This window comes from Phascolarctos cinereus, unplaced genomic scaffold (assembly GCF_003287225.1).
Source record: "Phascolarctos cinereus isolate Bilbo 61053 unplaced genomic scaffold, phaCin_HiC Scaffold_4;HRSCAF=312, whole genome shotgun sequence".
NCBI classification, from domain to species: Eukaryota; Metazoa; Chordata; class Mammalia; order Diprotodontia; family Phascolarctidae; genus Phascolarctos; species Phascolarctos cinereus.
The window spans coordinates 312335274-312357053 of record NW_027555847.1 but is presented as its reverse complement, the minus strand read 5'-3'; the positions used below and the strand labels follow the sequence as shown (position 1 = coordinate 312357053).

At 40.7% G+C, this 21780-nt stretch overlaps 1 protein-coding gene across 1 annotated transcript; it reads right to left on the bottom strand.

Moving 5' to 3' along the window:
- Nucleotides 1-19048: 19048 nt before the first annotated feature.
- CARTPT (CART prepropeptide) lies at nt 19049-21464 on the bottom strand. Its single transcript, XM_020998481.2, has 3 exons — nt 21125-21464; nt 20569-20652; nt 19049-19585 (listed from the first exon to the last, which is right to left on the bottom strand). The coding sequence occupies exons 1-3, from the start codon at nt 21275-21277 to the stop codon at nt 19478-19480; spliced, it is 345 nt and encodes a 114-aa protein (XP_020854140.1). The 5' UTR covers nt 21278-21464; the 3' UTR covers nt 19049-19477.
- Nucleotides 21465-21780: the final 316 nt, after the last annotated feature.

Sequence of the window (21780 nt, the reverse complement as noted above, 5' to 3'; positions counted from 1 at the left end):
TTTATGAATAATGTCATTTGATCCTCACAACAGCCCTGGGAGATAGCTGCTATATTATTCCAATTTTTAAAAAGAGGAAACTGAGGCAGAAAGGTAAAGTAATTTGCACAGGGTCCCACCAGTAGTAAGTGTCTGAGACAGGATTTGAACGCAGATCTTCCTGAGTCCAAGTCCAGCACTCTATCTCTGTCCACATAATTGATAAAACTAATTAAAACTAATTTATTACTAAATACAATGAAACTGTTCATAGTATTTACATTACTTCAATTTTCCAAAATTCTACCATAATTTCTTTTCTCTTTTTTTAAAACAATATACCAATTACTCATAGTTTGCTCTTTGTTTCCTGAACTTGCTTTGTTAGTCAGAAAATCGTAAGAAATATATTCACTGGTTGCTGTGAAAATAACCCTGAACTGCAGATAAAATCTCCCAAGCTGCTAATCACATGCTGATACAGCCTGCTTAGATCAGCCCTTTCATCCAGAGAAGCAGAAAGGATATGCAGAGTTAAAGACAGCTAGAGTGACTGATGAATATCCATGAATGCTCTGTCTCCAAAGGAATTCTACCAAACCCTTAAATTTAGCTTTATCTGCGTTGATAAGAAGCTCCAGTTCCCTTTCTCTAATTTAGCAGGCAACTAACTGCACAGCCCCTAGAACCAGTGAGCCATCAGGGCTGGTGTTGACTTTCTGACTTTCCAAGAGAATACATCTGACTTCCCAGGAGAAGTTACAGGTTTGTTTTCCCAGGCCAGAAAAATCCTGGGACTTAAGGAATAGTCCAGACATGTGCTCCTGTCTTCTTGAATCGTCCTTGTGTGAATGAGCATATCCATTTGATTTGTATAGCATTCAATAACTCCTACACGTAGATCAATTTAATGTGAAGCTTTGTACCATTCAGTTGCGTTAGGGAAGACGTGGACCTCTTAATGCAAAAGAAACCTAAGGAATGTGGAGGGACCCAGATCTGTTGTTAACGCAGTTGCTTAGCATCTTCTATAGTATTATCTTCTCTCCCTCAATCATCTCAAGGAAGAGGATTCCCAGACAAGGTGTTAAGAGTGGGATCATATCATAGCCTGATCAAGGGTGGGGAACCTAAGCTATGTGATTAGACTTGCCTCGTGGCCACATGCGGCCTTCTAGGTCCAAGTTTTTCAGAACAAATCCTGTTATTAAGGGGATTTGTTCTGTGAAGTCTGGATTCAGTCAAACGGCCACCCTTGAGGGCCTAGAGGGCCACATGTGGCCACGAGGCTGCAGGCTCCCCACCCCTGACTCATCATTGTTCTAACTTGGGCAGGCCTGAGGTAAGAATGTGTCTCCTTTCCCTCCCCAAACATAAGAACCATATGTGATGAAGGTCTCATACACTGCCACCAAGTTTAGTCTTGTTCCCAAGACATTACAAGGGGCTCCCAAAAATGATGTTGAAAACCCTTGGAGATCCATGCTAGACCAGTGCCAAAGCTACCACTGAGAAATGGGCTGAGATTAGACAGTTCTTTTATTTTCTAGGAAAAGGAAAATTCCCTAGGACCAGAGACTCATAAATTAAGACTTGGAAGGGACTAAGAAGCCATCTAATCCCACCCCTTCATTTTACAGATGAGGAAACTGAAAACCAGGAGCTTATGTGACTTGCCCAAGGTCACATAGGTAGGAAATGACAGAGTCTGGATTTAAGTAATAATAGCCAGCATTTCTATAGCACTTTAAGGTTTGCTAATTGCTTTATAAATATTAACTTGTTTTATCATGGCAACAACCCTGGGAAGTAAATATTATTATTTCCCCCATTTTACAGATGAGGAAACTGAGGCAAACAAAGGCTAAATGACTTGACTGGGGTCACACAGCTAGTAAGTTTCTGAGGGGGGATTTGAACTCAAAACTTCCTAACTTCAGGTCCAGCACTTTCCAAGGCACCATCTAGGTCCTCTGACTCCAAATACTTTTCACAGAAACACACTGCCATCACTTCTCAGTACCTGCATTATATTTCATCTTTATTGTTAATACTATAGATTTATAGCTGGATGGAACCTAAGAAGACAGTTAGTCCAACACTTCCTTCCCTGTTTCATTGATAAACTGAGAGATTAAGGAAATCGTCCAAGATCACGCTAATATTGAGTAGTAGAGCTGGCATCTGAATCCAGAAGCTCAGACTCCAAAGCCAACGTCTTTTCCACTGCACCATGGGGCAAGCTCTAGCCCAGTTGACGTGTTACTTTTTTTTCCAAGTTTTTTTGTTTTTCAGTCATCTCAGTCGTGTCCAACTCTTCATGACCTCATTTAGGGTTTTCTGGAGCAGTTTGCCACTTCCTTCTCCAACTCATTTTACGGATGAGGAATCTGAGGCAAACAGGGATAAGTGACTTGCCCAGGATCACACAGCTAGTAAGTGCCTGAGGCCACATTTGAACTCAAGTCTTCCTGACTCCAGGCCTGGCACGCTCTCCACTGCACCACCTAGCTGCCCTGTTCCCATAACAGGGTTGTTATTGTTGTTGTTGTTTAACAGGGTTTAGGTTCCTATAGTTTTTTGCAGTTTTCTTTAACCTTTCCTATTTGGTATTTAATTGCCTTTAGAAAAGTAATAAGCATTTCTATCGCACCTACTATGTGGCAAGCAGTGTCCTAAGCACTTTACCAATATTATCTCATTTGATACTTACAACGAACCTGGGAGGCAAGCTATTATTATCCTCATTTTACAGTTGAGAAAACTGAGGCAGAGGTTAAGCAACTTTCCCTGTCTCAGAGCTAGTAAGTGTCTAAGACTGGATTTGAACTCAGGTCTTCTTGACTCCAGACCCAGTGCTCTGTGCCATCTACACTTTAGTAATGGAGGCTCTACCCCTGCCCCATGGAGAATGGTACCAGACCCACTGAAAGACAGCATCTCCATTAGTGGAGACTGATCAATATTCTGACAGAGTTCTCTCAGACGCCATTCGGTGCCATAACTCCTACTTATACATCCGCAGGCTCTCGTTGGATGATTGGTTCAAAGGCATGCCTGGCACGGCACTGTCCGTTGATTTATTTATGAAATATGATCTGACTCCACAGATTACCTGAAGCAATAAGAGGCAAGCTCTGGGGTGCACTTTTTTTTAAACTTCTTGCCAGTGGAATGCCATTAGCATAGTGATCTCTGATGAAAGGCAGCCAATGCAGGCTGAGGTAATTATTAAGGATTTAAATCATCCAGAGGGCTGACAGCCCACTCAGTGGGATGGCACTTAGTGACACCAAAAAAAAAAAGTGCTCTGGAGGACTGGCAGAGTAAGCTGGGAGAAAGAGTCAAGCAGCCCAGTGAGACAGGACAGTGTGTCTACCTCCAGACAATGACATCTTCACAAAGGTTTGTTTGGTTTTTCTGCAGAACTCTTATGACCTCAAAGCACTGGGGTTTGGGATGGGGTGAAGGGGAAAGAAGAAGAAAGGGAGAAGGAGGGTAGGATAATAACAGCAGCATAGAGTCTGAGTTATGGAATCCCTGATTAATATAATCAATCACTTATCTGAACCCAACAGAAAGATCAAATCCATTTGGACATTATTACAAATGGTTGAAAGTCACTAACGGAGGCCTCAAACATTTACTAGCTGGGTGACCCTGGGCAAGTCACTTCACCCTGTTTGCCTTAGTTTCCTCATCTGTAAAATGAGCTAGAGAAGGAAATAACAAGCCATTCCGGTATCTTTGCCAAGAAAACCCCAGATGGGGTCAAAAGAGTCAGACATGACTGAACAATAACAACAATAATGGTAGAATCCCAATTTTTCAGTTATGAAAAGGAAAGTACTATGATGCATTAGAAAGTGCATCAGTTCTGCGATCAAAGAGCCAGGGTTCAAATCCCATGTATGATGCTTACTACCTTTGTGATCTTGGGCAACCTGCCTAACTTCCCTGGGGCTCAATTTCCTCATCTGTAAAATTAAGGAGATGGGTTAGCTGACTTCTGAGGGCCCTTCCCATTCTAGAGCTACAGCCCTAGAAGAACAAGGTTTTAGGTGGTGAAGTAGATAGAACACCAGACCTGGAGCCAGGAAGACCTTAGTTCAAATCCAGCCTCAGAAACTTATTATCTCCGTGACCCTGGCCAAGTCATTTGACCCTGTTTGCCTCAGTGTCCTCATCAGTAAAATGAGGTAGAGAAGGAAGTGGCAAACCACGCCAGTATCTTTGTCAAGAAAACCCCATATGGGGTCACAAAGAAGCTGAACATGACTGAAATGACTGAACAACAAAAAGAGCGCACAACAGCCCACCTACCCAGAGAACAGAGTTCTATTTGTAACCCCCCCCCAAAACCTGCCCCTTCTCCCAACTTCAAGGCACCTCCTCAGTGACAAAACCCCAGTGGTATCTTGACTCGTCCCTCTTCTTCACAACCTCCCACATCAAATCAGTGGCCAAGTTCTGTAATATCTCTCACACTCATCCCCTCTCTGCATTCATACGGCCATCCCCCTTAGTCCAGATCCACATCACCTTTCACTTGGACCCTTGTAAGAGCTTCCTCACCCATCTTCCTAAAGACTCCCCATATCCTGGCCCGTTCCTTTCCAATATTCTTATACCTTGCTCCTCTCATTTCCCCCATGTGCTCTCTGATCCAGTGATTCAAACACAACACTCCATCACCCAGCTCCAGGTATTTTCATTGGCTGGTCCTCATGCTTAGAATTCTCTCCCTCCTCATCTTCATCTCCTAGTTTCTCTGGCTTCCTTCAGGTCTCAGCTAAAATAGTCCCTTTTGCAAGAAGATTCACCCAATCTCCTGTACTGCTAGAGCCTTTCTTCTATGGATTATTTCCAATTCATCTTGTGGACAGCTTATTTTTACATAGTTGATTGCATATTATCTTCTCCATGAAATTATAAAGTCCTTAAGAGTAGGGATTGTTGTCTTTTTTCTTACTTTTCCTTGTATTCCCAGCACAGGGCCTAGCATATAGTAGGCACTTAATAAACGCTTATCGACTGACTGTTGTGACTGTTGACTAACTGACTCCTATTTTCTCCTCTCTCCAGTCCATCCTTCCCCTAGCTTCCAAATAAAATTTCCCAATACACAGGTCTATTTATATCACCCCCCAGCTCAAAAATGTTCATTTTCATTGTTTGCAACACACAGAATGTATCAATGGAGGATCATCTAATCCACTCCCTAAACTCCAGCAGCTCACTGTTTACCTCTGAGATAAAATAAATACTCCTCTCTTTAGTTTCTAAAACCGTTTACTACCTGGATGCAGCTTTCCAACTTAATTACGCATTGCTTTCCTCCTCACACTCTGTGGTTCAGCCAAACTAGCCCTGTCTCTTTTCCTCATATACGCCATTCTATCTTTCATCTCCATCCCTTTCCATGGGCATCCCTCATGCCTGGAATGCACTCTCTCCTCACCTCCAACTCGCTTCCTTCAAGAAAACAGCTCAAACATTAATTTCCACATGAAATCTTCCCTGATCAGGTAACTGTAAGTGCCCTCTCTCCCTAAATTCCTTGCATTATTCATTCGGTAGATAGTTACAGCTATATATTTTGTCTCCCCCAATAGAAGTTAAGCTCCATAAGAGAATGACTGTTTAATTTTTTGCTTGTGCATCTCTATATTATTTTTGTAGCATGATGGCTGGCACATAATAAGCATGGCAGTTGTTATTGCTGTTGTTTAGTCATTTCAATAGCGTCTGACTCTTCATGATCCCATTTGGAGTTTTCTTGGCAAACAAACTGGAGTGGTTTGCCATTTCCATCTCCAGTGCATTTTGCAGATGAGAGAACTGAGGTTAACAAGGTTACATGACTTGCCCACGGCCACACAGTAAGTATGTGTCTAAGGAATAAGCACTTCCATGCTTGCTGATTTATTGATTAAATGATTATGGATGAAGAAACTGAGGCACAAAAAGGTTAAATGACTCTAATGTCAACCAATGATTCAGGTAAGAAATGATGAGTCTAAACTAGGATAGAGGCTGTGAAGAATACTGATATTAGAGATATTGTGCAGATAGAACTGAGAAGATTTGATAACAGATGGAATTGGTGTGAGAGGAAGAAGGAAGAATCTGGAATGACTTTGAGGCTGCAAACCTGGGTGACTATGAAGATGGCATTGCCCACAAAATAAATTGCAAAACTTGGAGGAGGGCTGCATTTTTGTGGAATGAAAATTACTTCTCTTTTGGACATGTTGAGTTTGAGATGTTGATAGAACACCCAGGTAGAAATGTTTAGCAAGCAGCAGGCAATTCAGGATTGGAATCCAGGAGATAGATTAAGGCTGGATATATGGACTTACATTTATCATCTATGTAGAGATGATACCCAAGCCCATAGGATCTAATGAGATGCCGAGAGAAAGAATAGAGGTGGAGGAGGGAAGGGAGAGGAAGGGATCCAAAAATAGAGCCTCACAACTGATGAAATACATAGATTAGATTAGATAGATAGATAGATAGAGAGATAGATAGATAGATAGATTGACAGATAGACAGACACAGACAGACATAGATAGATAGACAGACAGATAAATAAACAAACAGAAGGACAGACAGTGAGCGTTTATTAAACACTTACTATATGCCAGACACTAGGCTAAGCGGAAATATAAATGAGATAGTTCCTACCTTCAAGGAGCTTACAGGAGAAAGACAGCACATAACGGGGAGCTAGAAAGCAGTGGAGAGGATATCAGTAGAGGGGCAAGAAGAGGAGAAGAAGAAGTCTGGAGAATCAAGTCACAAGTGAAATGGAGCATGGCTGGAGCCATTCCTGAAAGAATGGCCCAGAGTAGAAAGTCCTGCATGAACTCATGCAAAGTGAAGGTAGCAGAACCAGAAGAACATTGTACACAGTAATAGCAACATTGTACAATGATCAACTGTGAATGACTTAGCTCTTCTCAGCAATCCAATGATCCAAAACAATTCCAAAGGACTCAGGACGAAAAATGCTATCCACCTCCAGAGAAAGAATTGATGGAGGCTGAATGCATATCGAAGCATACTATTTTCACTTTATTTTTTTCATGGTTTTTTCCCATGGTCTGTTTCTTCTTTCACAACATGACTAACATGGAAATATGTTTTACATGATTGTACATACATAACCTATATCAAATTGCTTACCCTCTTAGGGGGTGGGGAGATAAGGGAGGGAGGGAGAAAATTTGGAACTCAAATGGGAGAGACGACATGTAAAAAACATCTGTGTGAAAACAAGAAATATACAAGATAAACTGGAAATAAGCACAGAGTGAAGAAACTAAAATTAAGAACTGGGAAAGGCTTGACCTGAGACTAGAAGGAAGCAAGGGAGGCTAAGAGGCAAAGATGAAGAGGAGCTGATATTCTGGTCTTACCATCTCCCCAAAGTTGGCACCCTAAATAACAATAAACTTGAGATGCTAAATTTAAATGAATGCTAAAATTTGACTTTACATGTAATTGGAAAAAAGAAATACCATTAAAGAAAAAAAAAGAAGAGGAAAAAAAGAATGGCCCAGAGTACAGTCACCAACCAAGAGAGAAAGGCCTCAGGGTCTCTGCAGATTTCTCCAGGGCAGGGAAATGATCCAACAAAACTGAAAAAAAAAAACCAGAATACAGTTATAAAGAGAGCCAGGAGAGATCATTGTCATGAAAAGCAAGGGAGGTAGTTTATTTCAAAAGCTGCAGAGAGTTAAGTTGGTTGAAGACTGAGGAAGAGCGATCGGATTTAGCAATTAAGGGATTTCTGGGAGCCTTGAGGAGAGTAGTTTCAGTCAAGCAGTGAAGCCAGAAGCCAGATTGCATATTGAGTCACCAGGCTGTGAACCTGGGTGACAAGGAGGATTATGGTGACCTCAAAAGAAGTAAGGAAAGTTGGAGGACGGTTCAGTTGAAAGGAAAAGATAATGAGTGACTCACCATATTGAAAAGTGAGTGGGATGTGAGGAAATGGAGGCAATTAGTACAAATAATTTTTTGTAAAGGAGTTTGGCTTTGACAAGGAGGAGTGGAGAGACTAGAGATCCCTACAAGAACAAAGAAGAGGTTTAGGAGGAGCACAGTAAGGGAAAAGAGAGATAGATTGGAAGCTGTGATCAGAGACCAAAATTTCAGAGTTCATGATCATGAAGGATACACAGTTATAGTAAAATCTAAGATAGGGCTATGCCTGTAGGTGGCTGAGACAGAGGCCATGAGATTGGGATGAACTCCAAATCTAGGGTACTGGAGAAGGTATCAGCATGTATATGGAAGTCCCTAAGTATGACAGCCAAGGTTGGGGCAGAAGAAAAGAATGTGACCCCCATACTAAACTCCTTGAGAAAGAAGGGGAAATGACATATTTAGAGATTGGTGGATGACTGCAACAAAGATCCAGATCCAATGAGGTGTATGCAGTATATGGATAGAATAAAGGAAAAGGAAAAGAAGTTGCTAAGTTATGGTAGGAAAGAGTTGGTCTGCAACAGCTAGGTGATGCAGTGGATAGAGCACAGGCCCTGGATCCAGAAGGACCTGAGTTCAAATCCAGCCTCAAACACATAACACTTACTAGCTGTGACCCTGGGCAAGTCACTTAACCCCCATTGCCCAACCAAAACAAACAAACAAATGAAAAAGAATGGGAATTGTTTTTATTCATTATGTTTATATGCCCAGCATCTAATTCAGTGCCTGGTACATAGTAGGTGCTTAATAAGTATTTGTTAATTGATTGATGGGGCTCCATAAGGCACAAAGGAAGGTGAAGTAAGGAGAATGGAGATGAGCAAGCAGGCAATGTTAGAAGAGGAAGGAAATTTTTGCTTCAGCAGTTGACTGTAAATCATAAGGATTAAGGGAGGAGTAAGCAGGGAGCTTGTTAGCCAGAGGAGGGAGTTGGGACTAATTGACTAGAGCTCCTGCCTTCCACAGTCCTGTAGTGATGAAGGGCGATGACAAAAGGTGTTCTCCTATATGACAAAAGAGACTGGGGTGAGCCAGAAAGGAAATTTGCTCAGGCTTCCAGTAAAATACCTGGGGATAGATCCCCATCCCCACTTGGTGCCTCATCCTAAAATAGCAGAGGATGAGGGAAACCTTGCATGTGACTCTTGGTCAAGTCGATGTCTGAGGCCCTGGTCAGTGATTGGTCCCTCTTGGTGAGAGACCTAAGGATATGTGCATTGAAGTATTTAGGTGTATAAGCATATTTCAGAAGGTTGAGGGTATTGCTGTTTATCTGAGATAGATCAGCAAAGCAGGATGGGTAAGTATTGTATGTACATTAGCAGTAAATCCAGGGAAAAGAAGATCTCCCAAGTTCTCAGTGGTAACATAGCACTGAGGTGTGGTTGAATATGAGACAAATTCAGTGACCCAGGCAGCATAGAAATCCTTTCCCAAAAAACAATAAACATAGTAACTACAAAGAAAATCAGAACAATATAACAAAACAATAAAAACTGAATGTAACCAAACTATAATGATCAACGCTGGCCCTAATGGGGAGATATGAGAAGGCACTGCCCCCTGCTTCTGTGCAGAAGTAAGGGACTATGAGTGTGGAATAATGCGTATAATGTCAGCTTTTTCAGTATGTTGGTTAGTTTTGTAGAACTTTTTCCTCTATGTTTTGATTTGGAGGGTGGTTTTGTGAGAAAGGATAGGATACACTGGGAAATATAGGTGATTTAAAGCAAAAAATATGAACAAAATTTTATTTTAAAAATTGCTTCTAGTTAGTTAATGAGCATTTATTAAGCCTTTACAATGTACTAGGCACTGTGCTAAGCACTGGGGATATTTTTTTAAGGCAAAAATAGTCATTGCACTCAGGGAGCTCACTTTCTAATGGGAGATGAGGTCCTAAAGACTGGGCACATACAAGACATAAACAAAGGAGATGAAATTAATTTGAAAGGGGAAAGCATTAGCAGCTGAGGGGACCAGAAGAGGCCTTCTAAAGAAAGTGTGATTTAACCTAAGTCTTGAGGGAGCCAGGGAAATTAAATGGCAAAGATGAGGGAGACCATTATAGGCATGGGACAAGGCAATGCAAAGGTGTGGAGATGGGAGACACCTAAGCCCAAGGAACTGCAAGTAGGCCAGAGTGGGGCTGGATCATAGAATGCATTGAGGGGTATAAGAGGTAAAAAGCCTGGAAAGGTAGGAAGGGGCAAGTCATGAAGAGCTTTAAATGCCAGAGGAGGTTCCCAGATCAGCATCCTTAGAAGGATAGGCTGGGGTTGAAGGCCTATTGTCCAGAGTCCAGTGATGGAGAAAGGGTGGGCAGGTGCTAGTAGGAAAGGCTAGCTGTCAGTCGTAGCCCCTCATATGGCTGGGGTTTAGTAATAGTGCAAGGCTAGTGGAGGTGTGGAATCTTTGTTCACTGATAACTCTCCTATTCAGACCCTCAGCAATAATGAAATCCTGAGGCTTATTGTGGGCCACGGGGCAGAGCAAATGAGAACCCCATACAGGGCAATCCCTTAGGGAACGTTAGGTTCCTAGGTGAGAATGACTGAAAACCTGGTCCCTGAAGGCCTGGGCTAGGACAACCATATTCACAACTCGTGGAGTTTCTGTGTACCCCCCAACTGCCAGTGTACACATCACAAGATCGTTACCTCACTTCCAAGAGACTGTTACTTCAAGCACCATAGGCAACCTAACAAAAACAGACGCCGGGAAAGAAGTCAGTTCAATAAGAACAAATATTGGGTGGGGCTAATTCTGTAGTGATTAATTAATTAACTGCATTTTCACTTTCCCTCCAACGATTGTTGGTTTTACATAAAGACATCCTATGGCCCATGTTCCAAGGCTATGGTTTCTGTAAGGAAGAAATGAACAAATTTTAGAAGCCCTTTCAGTATTGCTGCAAATCCTCATGACAAAGAAGCAAGAAAACAGCTTGGGGAAGAGGCCATAAATCATCACTGACAGCAGCATTCCACAGGCATCAACCCCATCATGTAGAGCTTAGCTCATCACAACAGACTTCGACCCCTCAGAAATGTAGCTTCAAACCCTCAGCCCTCAGATAAGTACTTTCAGACCTCAAGATTTCCCAATGAGAGCCACTATATAGTCTATGCCTTTTTGGGCAATATTTCAAAGGAGTAAGTTTTCCAGTTTCATCTGAAATATTTGCATAAATGAATCTGCTTTCTGGGAAGATATGGTTTTGGTCTGAACAGTTAATAGGAAAAAGGAAACATAGAATACAAAATGAAAACAAATATAACTGTGGGATGCTGATTGAGATACATGATTTTTAAAACAATTCTCTAAAAATCCGAAATGCCCAAGGCTGGCAGTATGTTTTCTTTTTTATAATTTGATAATCTTTTGTCATACCAGCAGCCTCATCAGAAGTACAAACATGTGAAATTGATGGGGAGGGATTGTCCATTCTTTGTTACTAAGACATGTTACTATCACAACATCATTTGGTGATAAATTAATTGCAACCAATGTCTGGAAAGAGCCTATCTGGTACTTTATCTTCAAGTTGCTACATTCCTTAGATGTCCAAACACAGAGATGTGAGGCATTACCAAAAATGCAAGCAATATATCATCACATTTATTATCACAGAATAATGACTCTGCCCAGGACCTTAAGGGCCGTCTAGCCCAATTTCCTCATTTTACAGATGGGAGAACAATCCAGAGACATGAAAGTCCTTTTTTAAGGTACCACACTAATGACAGCTTAGCTTTCCTGATGCCTTGTCTAGTACTGTTTCTACTACATCACACTGTGCCTCTGTTCCTCATCATTCTCGTTTGAGTGGTTTGGGATTTGGGAGAAACCTGGTACAGCTTTTACATGACTGGACAGGGACAACCTAACATCTCTAACAATTGGTCATACAACTTCCACTTGAAGACTGTCAGTGATGGATAACTCAGGGCCCACCTAACATTATCCATTCCACAGTGGGACCATTCAAATTGTTAGAAAGTTTTTCTTTACAACAAGCCAAAATCTAGATTTCTGCAATTTTTATTCATTGCTCCTCATCCTTATTCTAAAATACGTCCATTCCCTTTTCTCAATAATAGTCATTCAGATATTTGAAAAGAATGAACTCAATTTAATTAATGAACATAACAACCCTAAGTCTTCTCTTTTCCAGGCCAAAGATCTCCAGTTTTTTCAGCTGTTCCTTATGGATTTCTAGTTCCCTTACCACCCAGCCACCCTGGAGGATGTAAGGGGGCAGATCTGTTCTGCCTTAATTATGCCAATTGTGGAGTGGCATAGCCTCCAAAAGATTATCGAGATACCAGAGAAATTGAGGCCCACACCAGCTTGGTTATTAATAGATAATTCAAGAACCATCAGATTCCTTGAAAACCATGATACAAAACTCCTATTTGCCATATATCAAGAAATCACAAATGAAAACTTATTTAGATCTATTAGAACTGGAAGACACTGTGAAAATAGAAAAGAATCCACTGATCAGCTACTGAAAGGAACCACAAAAGGAAAAGTCCCAGGAATGTTATAACCAAAATTCAGAGCTTCCACATCAAAGAAAAAAATACTGTGCAAGTGGCCAAAAGGAAAGAATTCAAGCACCAAAGAATCACAGTCAGGATCACAAAAGACCTAGCAGCTTCAACTGTAAACCTTAGAAGATCTTAGAATAGAACTTACCAAACAACAAAAGATAAAGATTTACAACCAAGAATAAAATATCCTTCAGAGCTGAGTATAAGCTTACAGGGGGAAATGGATCTTTACTGGAATAGAGGACTTTCAAGCATATCTGATGAAAACACCAGAGGTTAGTAGGAACTTTGGAGTACAAACACAAGAGTCAAGAGAAACTTAGAATGATGAATTTATTTAAGTAACTCAAAGTAGCTGCATGATGATGTAGCATGAACATTTTAGTAGGGAGGGAGAAATCAAGTGTCCCTTCGGAACTTGAAAGTGTTCCAAGAGTCCTGAGGGACTCGAATAAGAAAAACAGAAGTACTAGGTGGATTGATTCTGTTCTGAGGGTTTTAAGAGGGGAACAGGATAAAAACGGAGGAAGAGGTGGAACTTGCTATTTGTCGTGTTTAGGATTTTTGAGAAGAAGGGTATGTAATCACATAAGAGGAGGTGGGAAAAGCAGGCATCAGATGAAGCTCATCTTGGCTGGACCTACCGAAAGAGGTCTGAATACATACATACAATGACACACATGCACACAGAGTTTGTTATAGAAAAACAACTTCAACAGGGAAACAAAAGAGGAATTGGGGGTGAGCAGTTAAGAGGAAAGATAATACTATGAAGGTAATAGTCACAATCAAAACAAATATCCTGATCCTGAATGAATTAAAAAGGGAAAAAAGAAGATGAAAAGAATTGGAAGCTAAGGGGGAAAGGGGGTGCCTATCAGTTTGGGAATGGCTAAACAAATTATAGTGTAAAATATAATACAGTATTATCATGCCCACCACAATAAAAACAAAAGACTTAATTTTCAAGACTCCTGAGAGGTATGAACTAACACAAAGTAAAGTGAGCAGAACCAGGAGAATAATCTTTATGCTGACAACATTGTAAAAACAAACAATTTTGAAATACTTGAGAAGTCTGACCAAAGCATTGGCCCACTACATCTCCAGAGGATTGACAAAGCATGTTAGCTACCCCTTGACAAAGAGATGAAGAATTCAAAGTGCGGAAAGAGACATATGTTTTTAGACGCGTCCTATGTGGAGATTTGTTTTCCTTGACTATGCTTACTTGTTAAATGGGGCTTTTTTCTGTTTTTAGTTGGGAGAAAAGAGGGATATAGCAATAGTGAAAAGAAAAGAGAAAAGCATGAAACCATTGAAATGTTTTAAAAATGATTACAGGAGAACAAAAGGAAGACAGAAGGCAATATAGACAGAGATGTTCTTAACACTTTATGGATCAAGGACCCTTGGCTGTCTGGTGCAGCCCATAGACCTCTTCTTAGAATAATGTTTTAAAATGCATAGAATAAAATACACAGGATTACAAAGGAAATGAATTATATTAAAATACAGTTATCAAAATATATCTTTTAAAAACAAGCTAATGCATCTCCTGGACAAACTGGACAGTTTCAAAAATAGAGTGTAGAATTTAATATATACTTTTTAAAAGCAAGAAATATGAACTAGAAAATTAATGGTTTTATATGTAGTTTCCCTTAAGTGTTCAAAACAAATCAAAACAAAACAAAACCTTCATTATGCCCTGCTCTCCCCTCAAGATATTCTTCTTTATCTCTCCTTCTTTTCTCAGTCAAACACCTAGAAAAAGTAACCTATACTCACTGCTTCCACCTCCTCTCTTCTCACTCTTCAATCCTTTGCAGTCTGGCTTCTGACCTCATCACCTGACTGAAATTGCTCACTCCAAAGTTACCAATGTTCTCTTAATTGACAAATTTTATGGCTTTTTTTCTGTTCTCATTCTTCTCAATTTGTATCTGACATGGTTGATCCCCTTTCCTTCTGGATAGTATCTCCTCTCTGGGCTTCTGTGATACTACTCTGCTGGTTCTCTCATACCTATCTGATCACTCATCTTCAGACCTGGAGTTAGGAAGACTCTTCTTCCTGAGTTCAAATGTGGCCTCAGATGCTTCCTGGCTTTTTGACTCTGGGCAAGTCACTTAACCCTGTTTGCCTCAGTTTCATCATCTGTAAAATAAGCTGGAGAAGGAAATGGCAAACAACTCCAGTAACTCTGCCAAAAAAACAACAAACACAAATCTAAATGAGATCACAAAGAATCAAACACAATTGAAAAATGACTGAACCAAACATCCAGATTATGCCCTCTAACTTCAGGTGTTTCCTTGGAGTGCTCTGAAATCATCTTGAACTTCTCTCTGATTATTAATTTTTCAGTAGAAACATTTACACCTCAGAAATTAACAAAGTCTACAATCAAGGCTTGACAAATCTATTTTTTTCTTGATTGACTAGACTTAAGAAAGCGATGCAGAAAATGTTAATCATACAACTCAAATTTTAAAATATGTCTTGCATACTTTTTTTTCTGGAGAACCAGTTGTTAAGCATTTACCAGCATACCCTTGGGTGTTTCCCAGGACTCTATCCCATAACTTCTACTCTTTTGTCCCTACCTGCCCTCTTGGTGACTTTATTAGCTCCACAGGTTTAACTATTATCTCTATGCCAATAATTCACATCTATTATATACATACATGTATATACACATATATACATATGTGTATAGTGCCAATCTCTCCTCTGACCTTCAATCTCATATCACCAATTGCCTATTGCCTGTTTCAAACTCTATGAGTCATAAACATCCTAAACTCAAGAGGTCCAAAACAGAATTCATTCTCTTTCCCCCAAAACCCATCTTTCTTCCCAACATCTTAATTTCCATCAAAGGCATTATCATTTTCAGTTTCCTTTATCCATTATCCTCTCACCTAAATTACTGCAGCAAGCTTCTAATTGTTCTCCCTACCTCAAGTTTTTCTCCACCATATTCCTGGTAAAGCAATTTTCTTTAAGCACAGATCTGCTTGTCATGATGTCACTATCCTGCTCAAAATAATGGCTTCCTATTTCCTTTCAAATAAAATATAAATCTTCTCTTTAAATTTTTAAATCCCTTCACTACCTTGCTCCAACTTATCCTTCCAACCTCTTTGGATACTCCTCCCAACCTCTAAGATCCAGCCAAAGTGGTCTTCTCTGTTCCTCACACACACCCCTCCATCAGCCTTTGAACAGCCTATGAACTAGCTATGAACCAGCTATTCAACGCCTAGAATGTACTCCCTCTTCACTTTCACCTTATAAAGAATACCTCTTTTCCTTCAAGACATAGCCCAAGCACCACTTTCTATGTGAAACCTTTTCTGATCCCCTCAATTGCTGGTGCCCTTCCTCAAACTACCTTTCATTTAACCTTGTATTTACTGAATATTTATTAGCTTTATATACATACATATATATATATATTCAATAGATAGATATATACACATAATATATGCAAGAGTATGTAATGTATGTGTGTATATAATATGTATATGTTTATTTTTTTCTCTATTAGAAGGTAAGCTTCTTGAAAATAGATTATTTTATTCAGTGTGTTTGTATGACCAGCACTTCACATAATGTCTGATATGTGTTGTTGTTGTTCATTTGGTTGTGTCTGATTCTTTATGACCCCATGGACCATATTGTCCTTGGGTTTTCTTGGCAAAGAAAACTGGAGTGGTTTGCCATTTCCCTTCCAGTAGATTAAGGCTAACTGAGGTAAAATGACTTGCCTAGGGTCACACAGCTCATAAGTGTCTAAGGCCAGATTTGAACTCAGATCTTCTTGACACCAAACCCAATACTCTATCCACTGAGTCATCTAGCTGCCTATACATGGTACATAGTAGAGGTTTAATAAATACTAGTTGATTGATTCATTGATTCTTTTATGTATGTGCTTTTGTTTTTCGTTGGGGGTTTTTTTGAGGCAATTGGGGTTAAGTGACTTGCCCAGGGTCACATAGCTAGCTAGTAAGTGTCTGAGGCCAGATTTGAACCCAGGTCATCCTGAGGCCTCCAGGGTTGGTGCTATATCTACTGCACCACTTAGCTGCCCCAAAAGTCTGTTATCCTACATCATATTCCATGTCCATTGTCTCCTTTTTTTGAGAGGCAATGAGGTGAAGTGACTTGCCCAGGGTCACACGGCTAGTAAGTGTCAAGTGTTTGAGGCCATATTTGAACTCAGGTCTTCCTGAGTCCAGGGCCAATGCTCTATCCACTGTACCATCTAGCTGCCCCTGTGCATGTGCTTTTGAATAGCATTCCTAACACATGTCACCCAGAAATGAACCCAATATTCCAGATATGATATGACCACGGCAGACAATAGCAGGATGATCACCTTACCTATTTTGTATGCTGTACTTCTATTAGTGTAAAATCACATTAGCTTTTTCAACTACCATGTAACACTGTTGATTCATATTATGTGAAAAATACTAAAAATCCTTAGGTTATTTCCATAAGAACTAAATCCTGCACTTCTGCAACAGATTCCTTGAACTTCTGTTAAATTTCACCTCCACTAAAGTCCAACTCTGAGGCCTCATGGTAGAAGGGAGGTAACCCTGGATTGTCATAAGCAATACCAGCAGAGCACAAGTTCTAACAGATCCTACCAAGTTAGAAAGGCTTGGATTAAAAGCCTGGAGACAGACTATTAAGAAAAGATCAGTCATGTTATGTTAGTGAAGTTCCCAATTGGTTAACCAACAAGTGATGATTTTTTTTTTTGCCATAGCAACTCATGACATGTACACTAAGGTATGAGAGAGCTGTGGTTCACATGAGTGAAGGGGAGCATCTGGCTCTCTTTCCATTGCCCTATGCCCAACATGACATCTGAATGTTTTTTTAGATCCAAGCCCCAGCAAAATAACTAGGAACTCAACAGCCAAACATTTTTTTAAACTGTTACTGAAAGCTCTCTATCAATTGAAGATAAACAGTGATTCCATTATTAAATGCGAATGTTGATTATAAGGACTCTATTTATTCTTCTTCCTTAGATAGATGATACCGACATAAAACAACTCTTTTTTCGGTTTGTAAAGATGGAAAAGAATATTTGTAGCCATTTACACAAGGTTCATTGGAATTTGGTTCTTATGATGTTAGCCTGAACTGAACTATAGACTGCAAGTGAAATTCAGCAGTTAGCAGGGAAGAGAGCTTAATATGAGTGTCCACGAGATCTGATTATCTGCACAGGATGCTCTGGTAATACCAGGGGTATTAAACCACCTTTACTTACTGGAGTACATCACAACTTAGTGGGAGCCTGTCTACTAGCCACTCAAAGAGTTCGAAGACTAACCAGGTACCTTCTACCTTTTCTTTCCTTGTATTTTTATGAAACATGAGAGGAGAGTCCCTTATTTCTAAATCTGTACAAATTGCCTTATATATTATCCATTAATCTTGGAAAGCTGATTGGATTTTGAGTCAGAGGTTCAAAATCCAGCACCAACATTTATTAGCTAGTGAAGTGACTACAGGCAAGTCACTGCACATTCTGAGTCATGTTCCCTCATCTATGAAATGAACAGGGGGGAGAATAATATTTGCTCTGCCTATCTCAGAAATCGATTTTTATACCTTAAAGTACCAGAACAAGTGAGCTCTTGTTCATGCTTGATATTGTTGTTATGCTCCCTGAACATTATTTTAAGCCTCCCAAAACAAGAAACAAGGGATAACCATAGTATTTTTAAATACCAACATTGAGGGCTCATTTTTAAAGGCTAAAACTAAAACTAGGAGCTAAAAATTTTTTCCTCAATGTTAACACATCTTTAGCAACTTACATTTGTTCATCTAAAAGTAATTATCATCTTCATGATTATTTCTCTCACGGGACACAGAGTCCCCCCAAGGACTTGTTTTCTTGGAGCAATGATTGGGTCCCATACCCATAGAGGCCAAACCATCTGACTTGTTTGTTTCCCTTCGGTTTGCCTGTGTGCACTCACTGCTTGCATACACCCACGCATAGAGTCAGGCATCCATTTATATTCATGAATAATGATACTCAGAAAATAAAGTTTCCCATTTTCAAAAAAATCCCTTTTGTTGTTGATCACTACCACAAGGAGCTTATATTTTTCCTACCCAATTCTCAAAATCTACATTGCCTTGAAAAAGAGACTTTAATCATTAAAATCATACCAGACTAATACCATGCATCCTTCTCACTCTCCACATACTTAGAGCTTCATTCACAACCAGACATTTCACCTCATGATAATGTTTCCCATTGATTCTCAATCAAGTCTTTACCAGTGATGCTCCGGTAACAGAATCCTTAATGAAAAAAGAGATAAGAACTAGTAGAATGATGATATAGATCCCTGATTAAGCATGATTTTAAAATTATTCTTCTCTTGAAAAGACTATTCAGAATGCCTAAACATGCCACTTTTTCCAGAATTAATTTAATTGATTACCACAATACAATAAAAGCAATTATTAAAAACACTTCATTATGTAGAATTTGTACATGCTGAATTAGTTTTTTGTGGGGTGATTTTTCTGGATTGTGATATTATCTACTGAAATTGTCTAGATCTAATTTTCCTTAGGACACTCCACATACAAAAATACAATTTGCAAAGGTAAGTTGAGCTTTTCTATACCCAGATCAAGAACAAGAGTTGGACACATAAATAAAATGAAGTGGAGAGAGAATACAGATGTTTTAACACCATATATGGTTTATCTTTCAACACAATAACTCTTACTATATTCTCATAACTGTAAACTGCAAGGAAAAATTTTCACCATCTTCAGGTGAGACTGCAGGCTTAGTGTGATTCTGCAGTCAAACCCAAGAGATGGGTGTGTGGTCCTTTTGTGGAAAAGTGGAGGAAATGAGTGGCTGGGAAGCTTCTTTATAAGCACTTCAGGAGAAAGGAATTGCAGGAAGTTCCTCGAGGACAATCACAGAGTTTCCCAATTCTGGCTCCTTTTCTTATTGCACATTGCTCTCCAGCATCACACTGTCAAAACCAACACAACATGTTAATTGACACCATGGAAAAAGTGAGATAAGTCACAGCTCATCTTGCCACATCATGTAAGACTTCCACACACTGAAATGTGCAGCAGAACTTTCCCCGAAATGTATAGCTATGATTGTTGTAGACATGCTAAAACACAGAGGTATAATTTCAGCATAAGAACAAATAAAAGTAAATAACCGGGTACTCCTTGTCCCTCCCCACTTGACCAGCTAAAGGCCCATTTCTCAGATCCTTCTCTTACCCACCAAAATGGGAGGGGGGAGACATACAAGTTTCTTTCTTCAGTCAGAAAAAAAAGTTATATGCTGAGATGTTGTTTCAGATTTATGGTCTTTCTCATCTCACAATCCCTTCCCTTTCTCCATAACCTCTTCCTGAGCCTTTCCCAGGTTTCCTTTCCTAAATTTTCCAAAGATCATACATAAAACATTTATTTAGCATTGGAAAGTCAAACCATTTTTTAAAACAATAAATTCTACTAGAAGAGTAGTGGGGAAATGGTAGTAATGAGAAAGGTTAGATTAGCTAAAAAAGGATTTCCCTGGACCAAAAACAAGTAGGTGTCTATAGGAAACACTTCCTTTCACAGACCTGTACCCTACTCCTCTTCCCCTCCTCTACACTCCTATTAGGGGACTGTCCTTTCTTTCAAACAAATGAATCCGCTCATCACCTTTATGTGGGGCTAAAGAATCAGACAGAGATCTTTTTCAGAAAGCAGTGGAGAAGACTGAGTAGTGGGAATGAAGAGAAATGCAAAAGGAATTTCATTCTGGAGCCCACCACATTTTGAGTCATTTAACATTTTAATGCAATCAAGGATTTACTCTGGGAGGAGAATATCAGACCAGCCAACAGCACATAGGATCCAAGGCGTGTTTCCTCCCAAACCCAAGAAACCAAGTGTGTCTTCGTGGGGAGAGGCTAGGACAATGGGGAGAAAATCCTCACCAGCTCACCTTGGGGACCTGGCCATACTTTTTCTCGTAGATCCGAATGCGTTTACTTTTCAGCTTCTTCAGGACTTCTTGCAGGGCTCCTATCTGCAACACACAGATCCTCAACTTTGGGCGGGTTGGGAAGCGGTTATCTGCGCCGGGAGCCTAGCCTAAATTAAAACTCTAGTTCCGAGGCTGCGCTTGCAGGTCCCTCCCCACCTGGACTCTGAGAACGAGGGCTTTACTCTGGGACCCGGTCCGAAAGAGTACCAGGATTGCTCTTCTGAGAAATGATGGCTGGGACTCCGGAGCAAAGAATTCAGAAACATCAGCCAAAGCCTTGGACTCCCACCCCTCCTTCCCAAGAGCACTTCTGGCGTGCGGGACTTTTCCTATTCAGCCCAAGAACGTCCTCTGTGCAGCCCAATATACTCGGTCTTACACTTAGGTGCCTAAAGTACTTAGTAAGCCACTTACCCGTCTCCTAGTACTGGGGATGGGGATATCCAGGGAAGTAGAACATAAAGAAACCACGGAGCAGAGTCGAGACAGGAGACCAAGAGAAGAAAACACTTACCAGTTCTTTCTCATGGGAAGTATCCTCCACAGTGGAGTAGATATCCAAGGCTCTAGGCTGCAACCCGGAATCCTCCTGGCAGCTGGCCCCGAGCAGGAGCAAGAGCAAGGTTGCACCCAGAAAGGGTAGCTGCCGCAGGCGGGAGCTCTCCATGGTGCTGAAGTCCTGTACACCTTATGAGCCCTCGGATTTTATACAAAATCTCAGACTCGAATGTGGGGGAGGGAGGCAGGAAGAGGAAGGGGGGCTGGAGCGGAGGGGCTGGGTCACCTGTCTGTCTGCAGCGCTTCTCCGACGCTTGACGTCAATGCCCCCCGGGTTCTAAACAGCCCAGGAACCGGGGTTTTGCGCACAGCTGAAGTGGGGCGGGAGAAAAGGCGTGCGGCGCGGAGGGGGGGGGAGTGGAACCAGCTGTCTCAAGGCTCCGGACAGAAATACTGCAAGCGAGCGCCGCACTCCTACTGGGGTCGCAGTCCGAAGCCAGGGGGCAGAGGATAAGGAAATGGAAAAAATCTTCAGGGCAAAGAACAATCACAAGTCTCCTTCACTTAGCAAGGGAGCACCACAATATTCTCCAGCTACAACCCTATACCTCCTAGCTTTCAGTGAAGAAAAAAAGATGTTTTGTCGTTCAAGCTGCAAGGTTTATTGAACAC

Bases quoted from the DNA above. Each gene is read 5' to 3' on its own strand.
- CARTPT (XM_020998481.2), bottom strand. From the start codon at position 21,277: ATGGAGAGCTCCCGCCTGCGGCAGCTACCCTTTCTGGGTGCAACCTTG. The intron at 20,653-21,124 runs GTAAGTGTTTTC...TGTGTGTTGCAG, and splicing joins CTTCCCATGAGAAAGAACTG to ATAGGAGCCCTGCAAGAAGT. The intron at 19,586-20,568 runs GTGAGCTGGTGA...TGGTTTTGACAG, and splicing joins AGTATGGCCAGGTCCCCAAG to TGTGATGCTGGAGAGCAATG.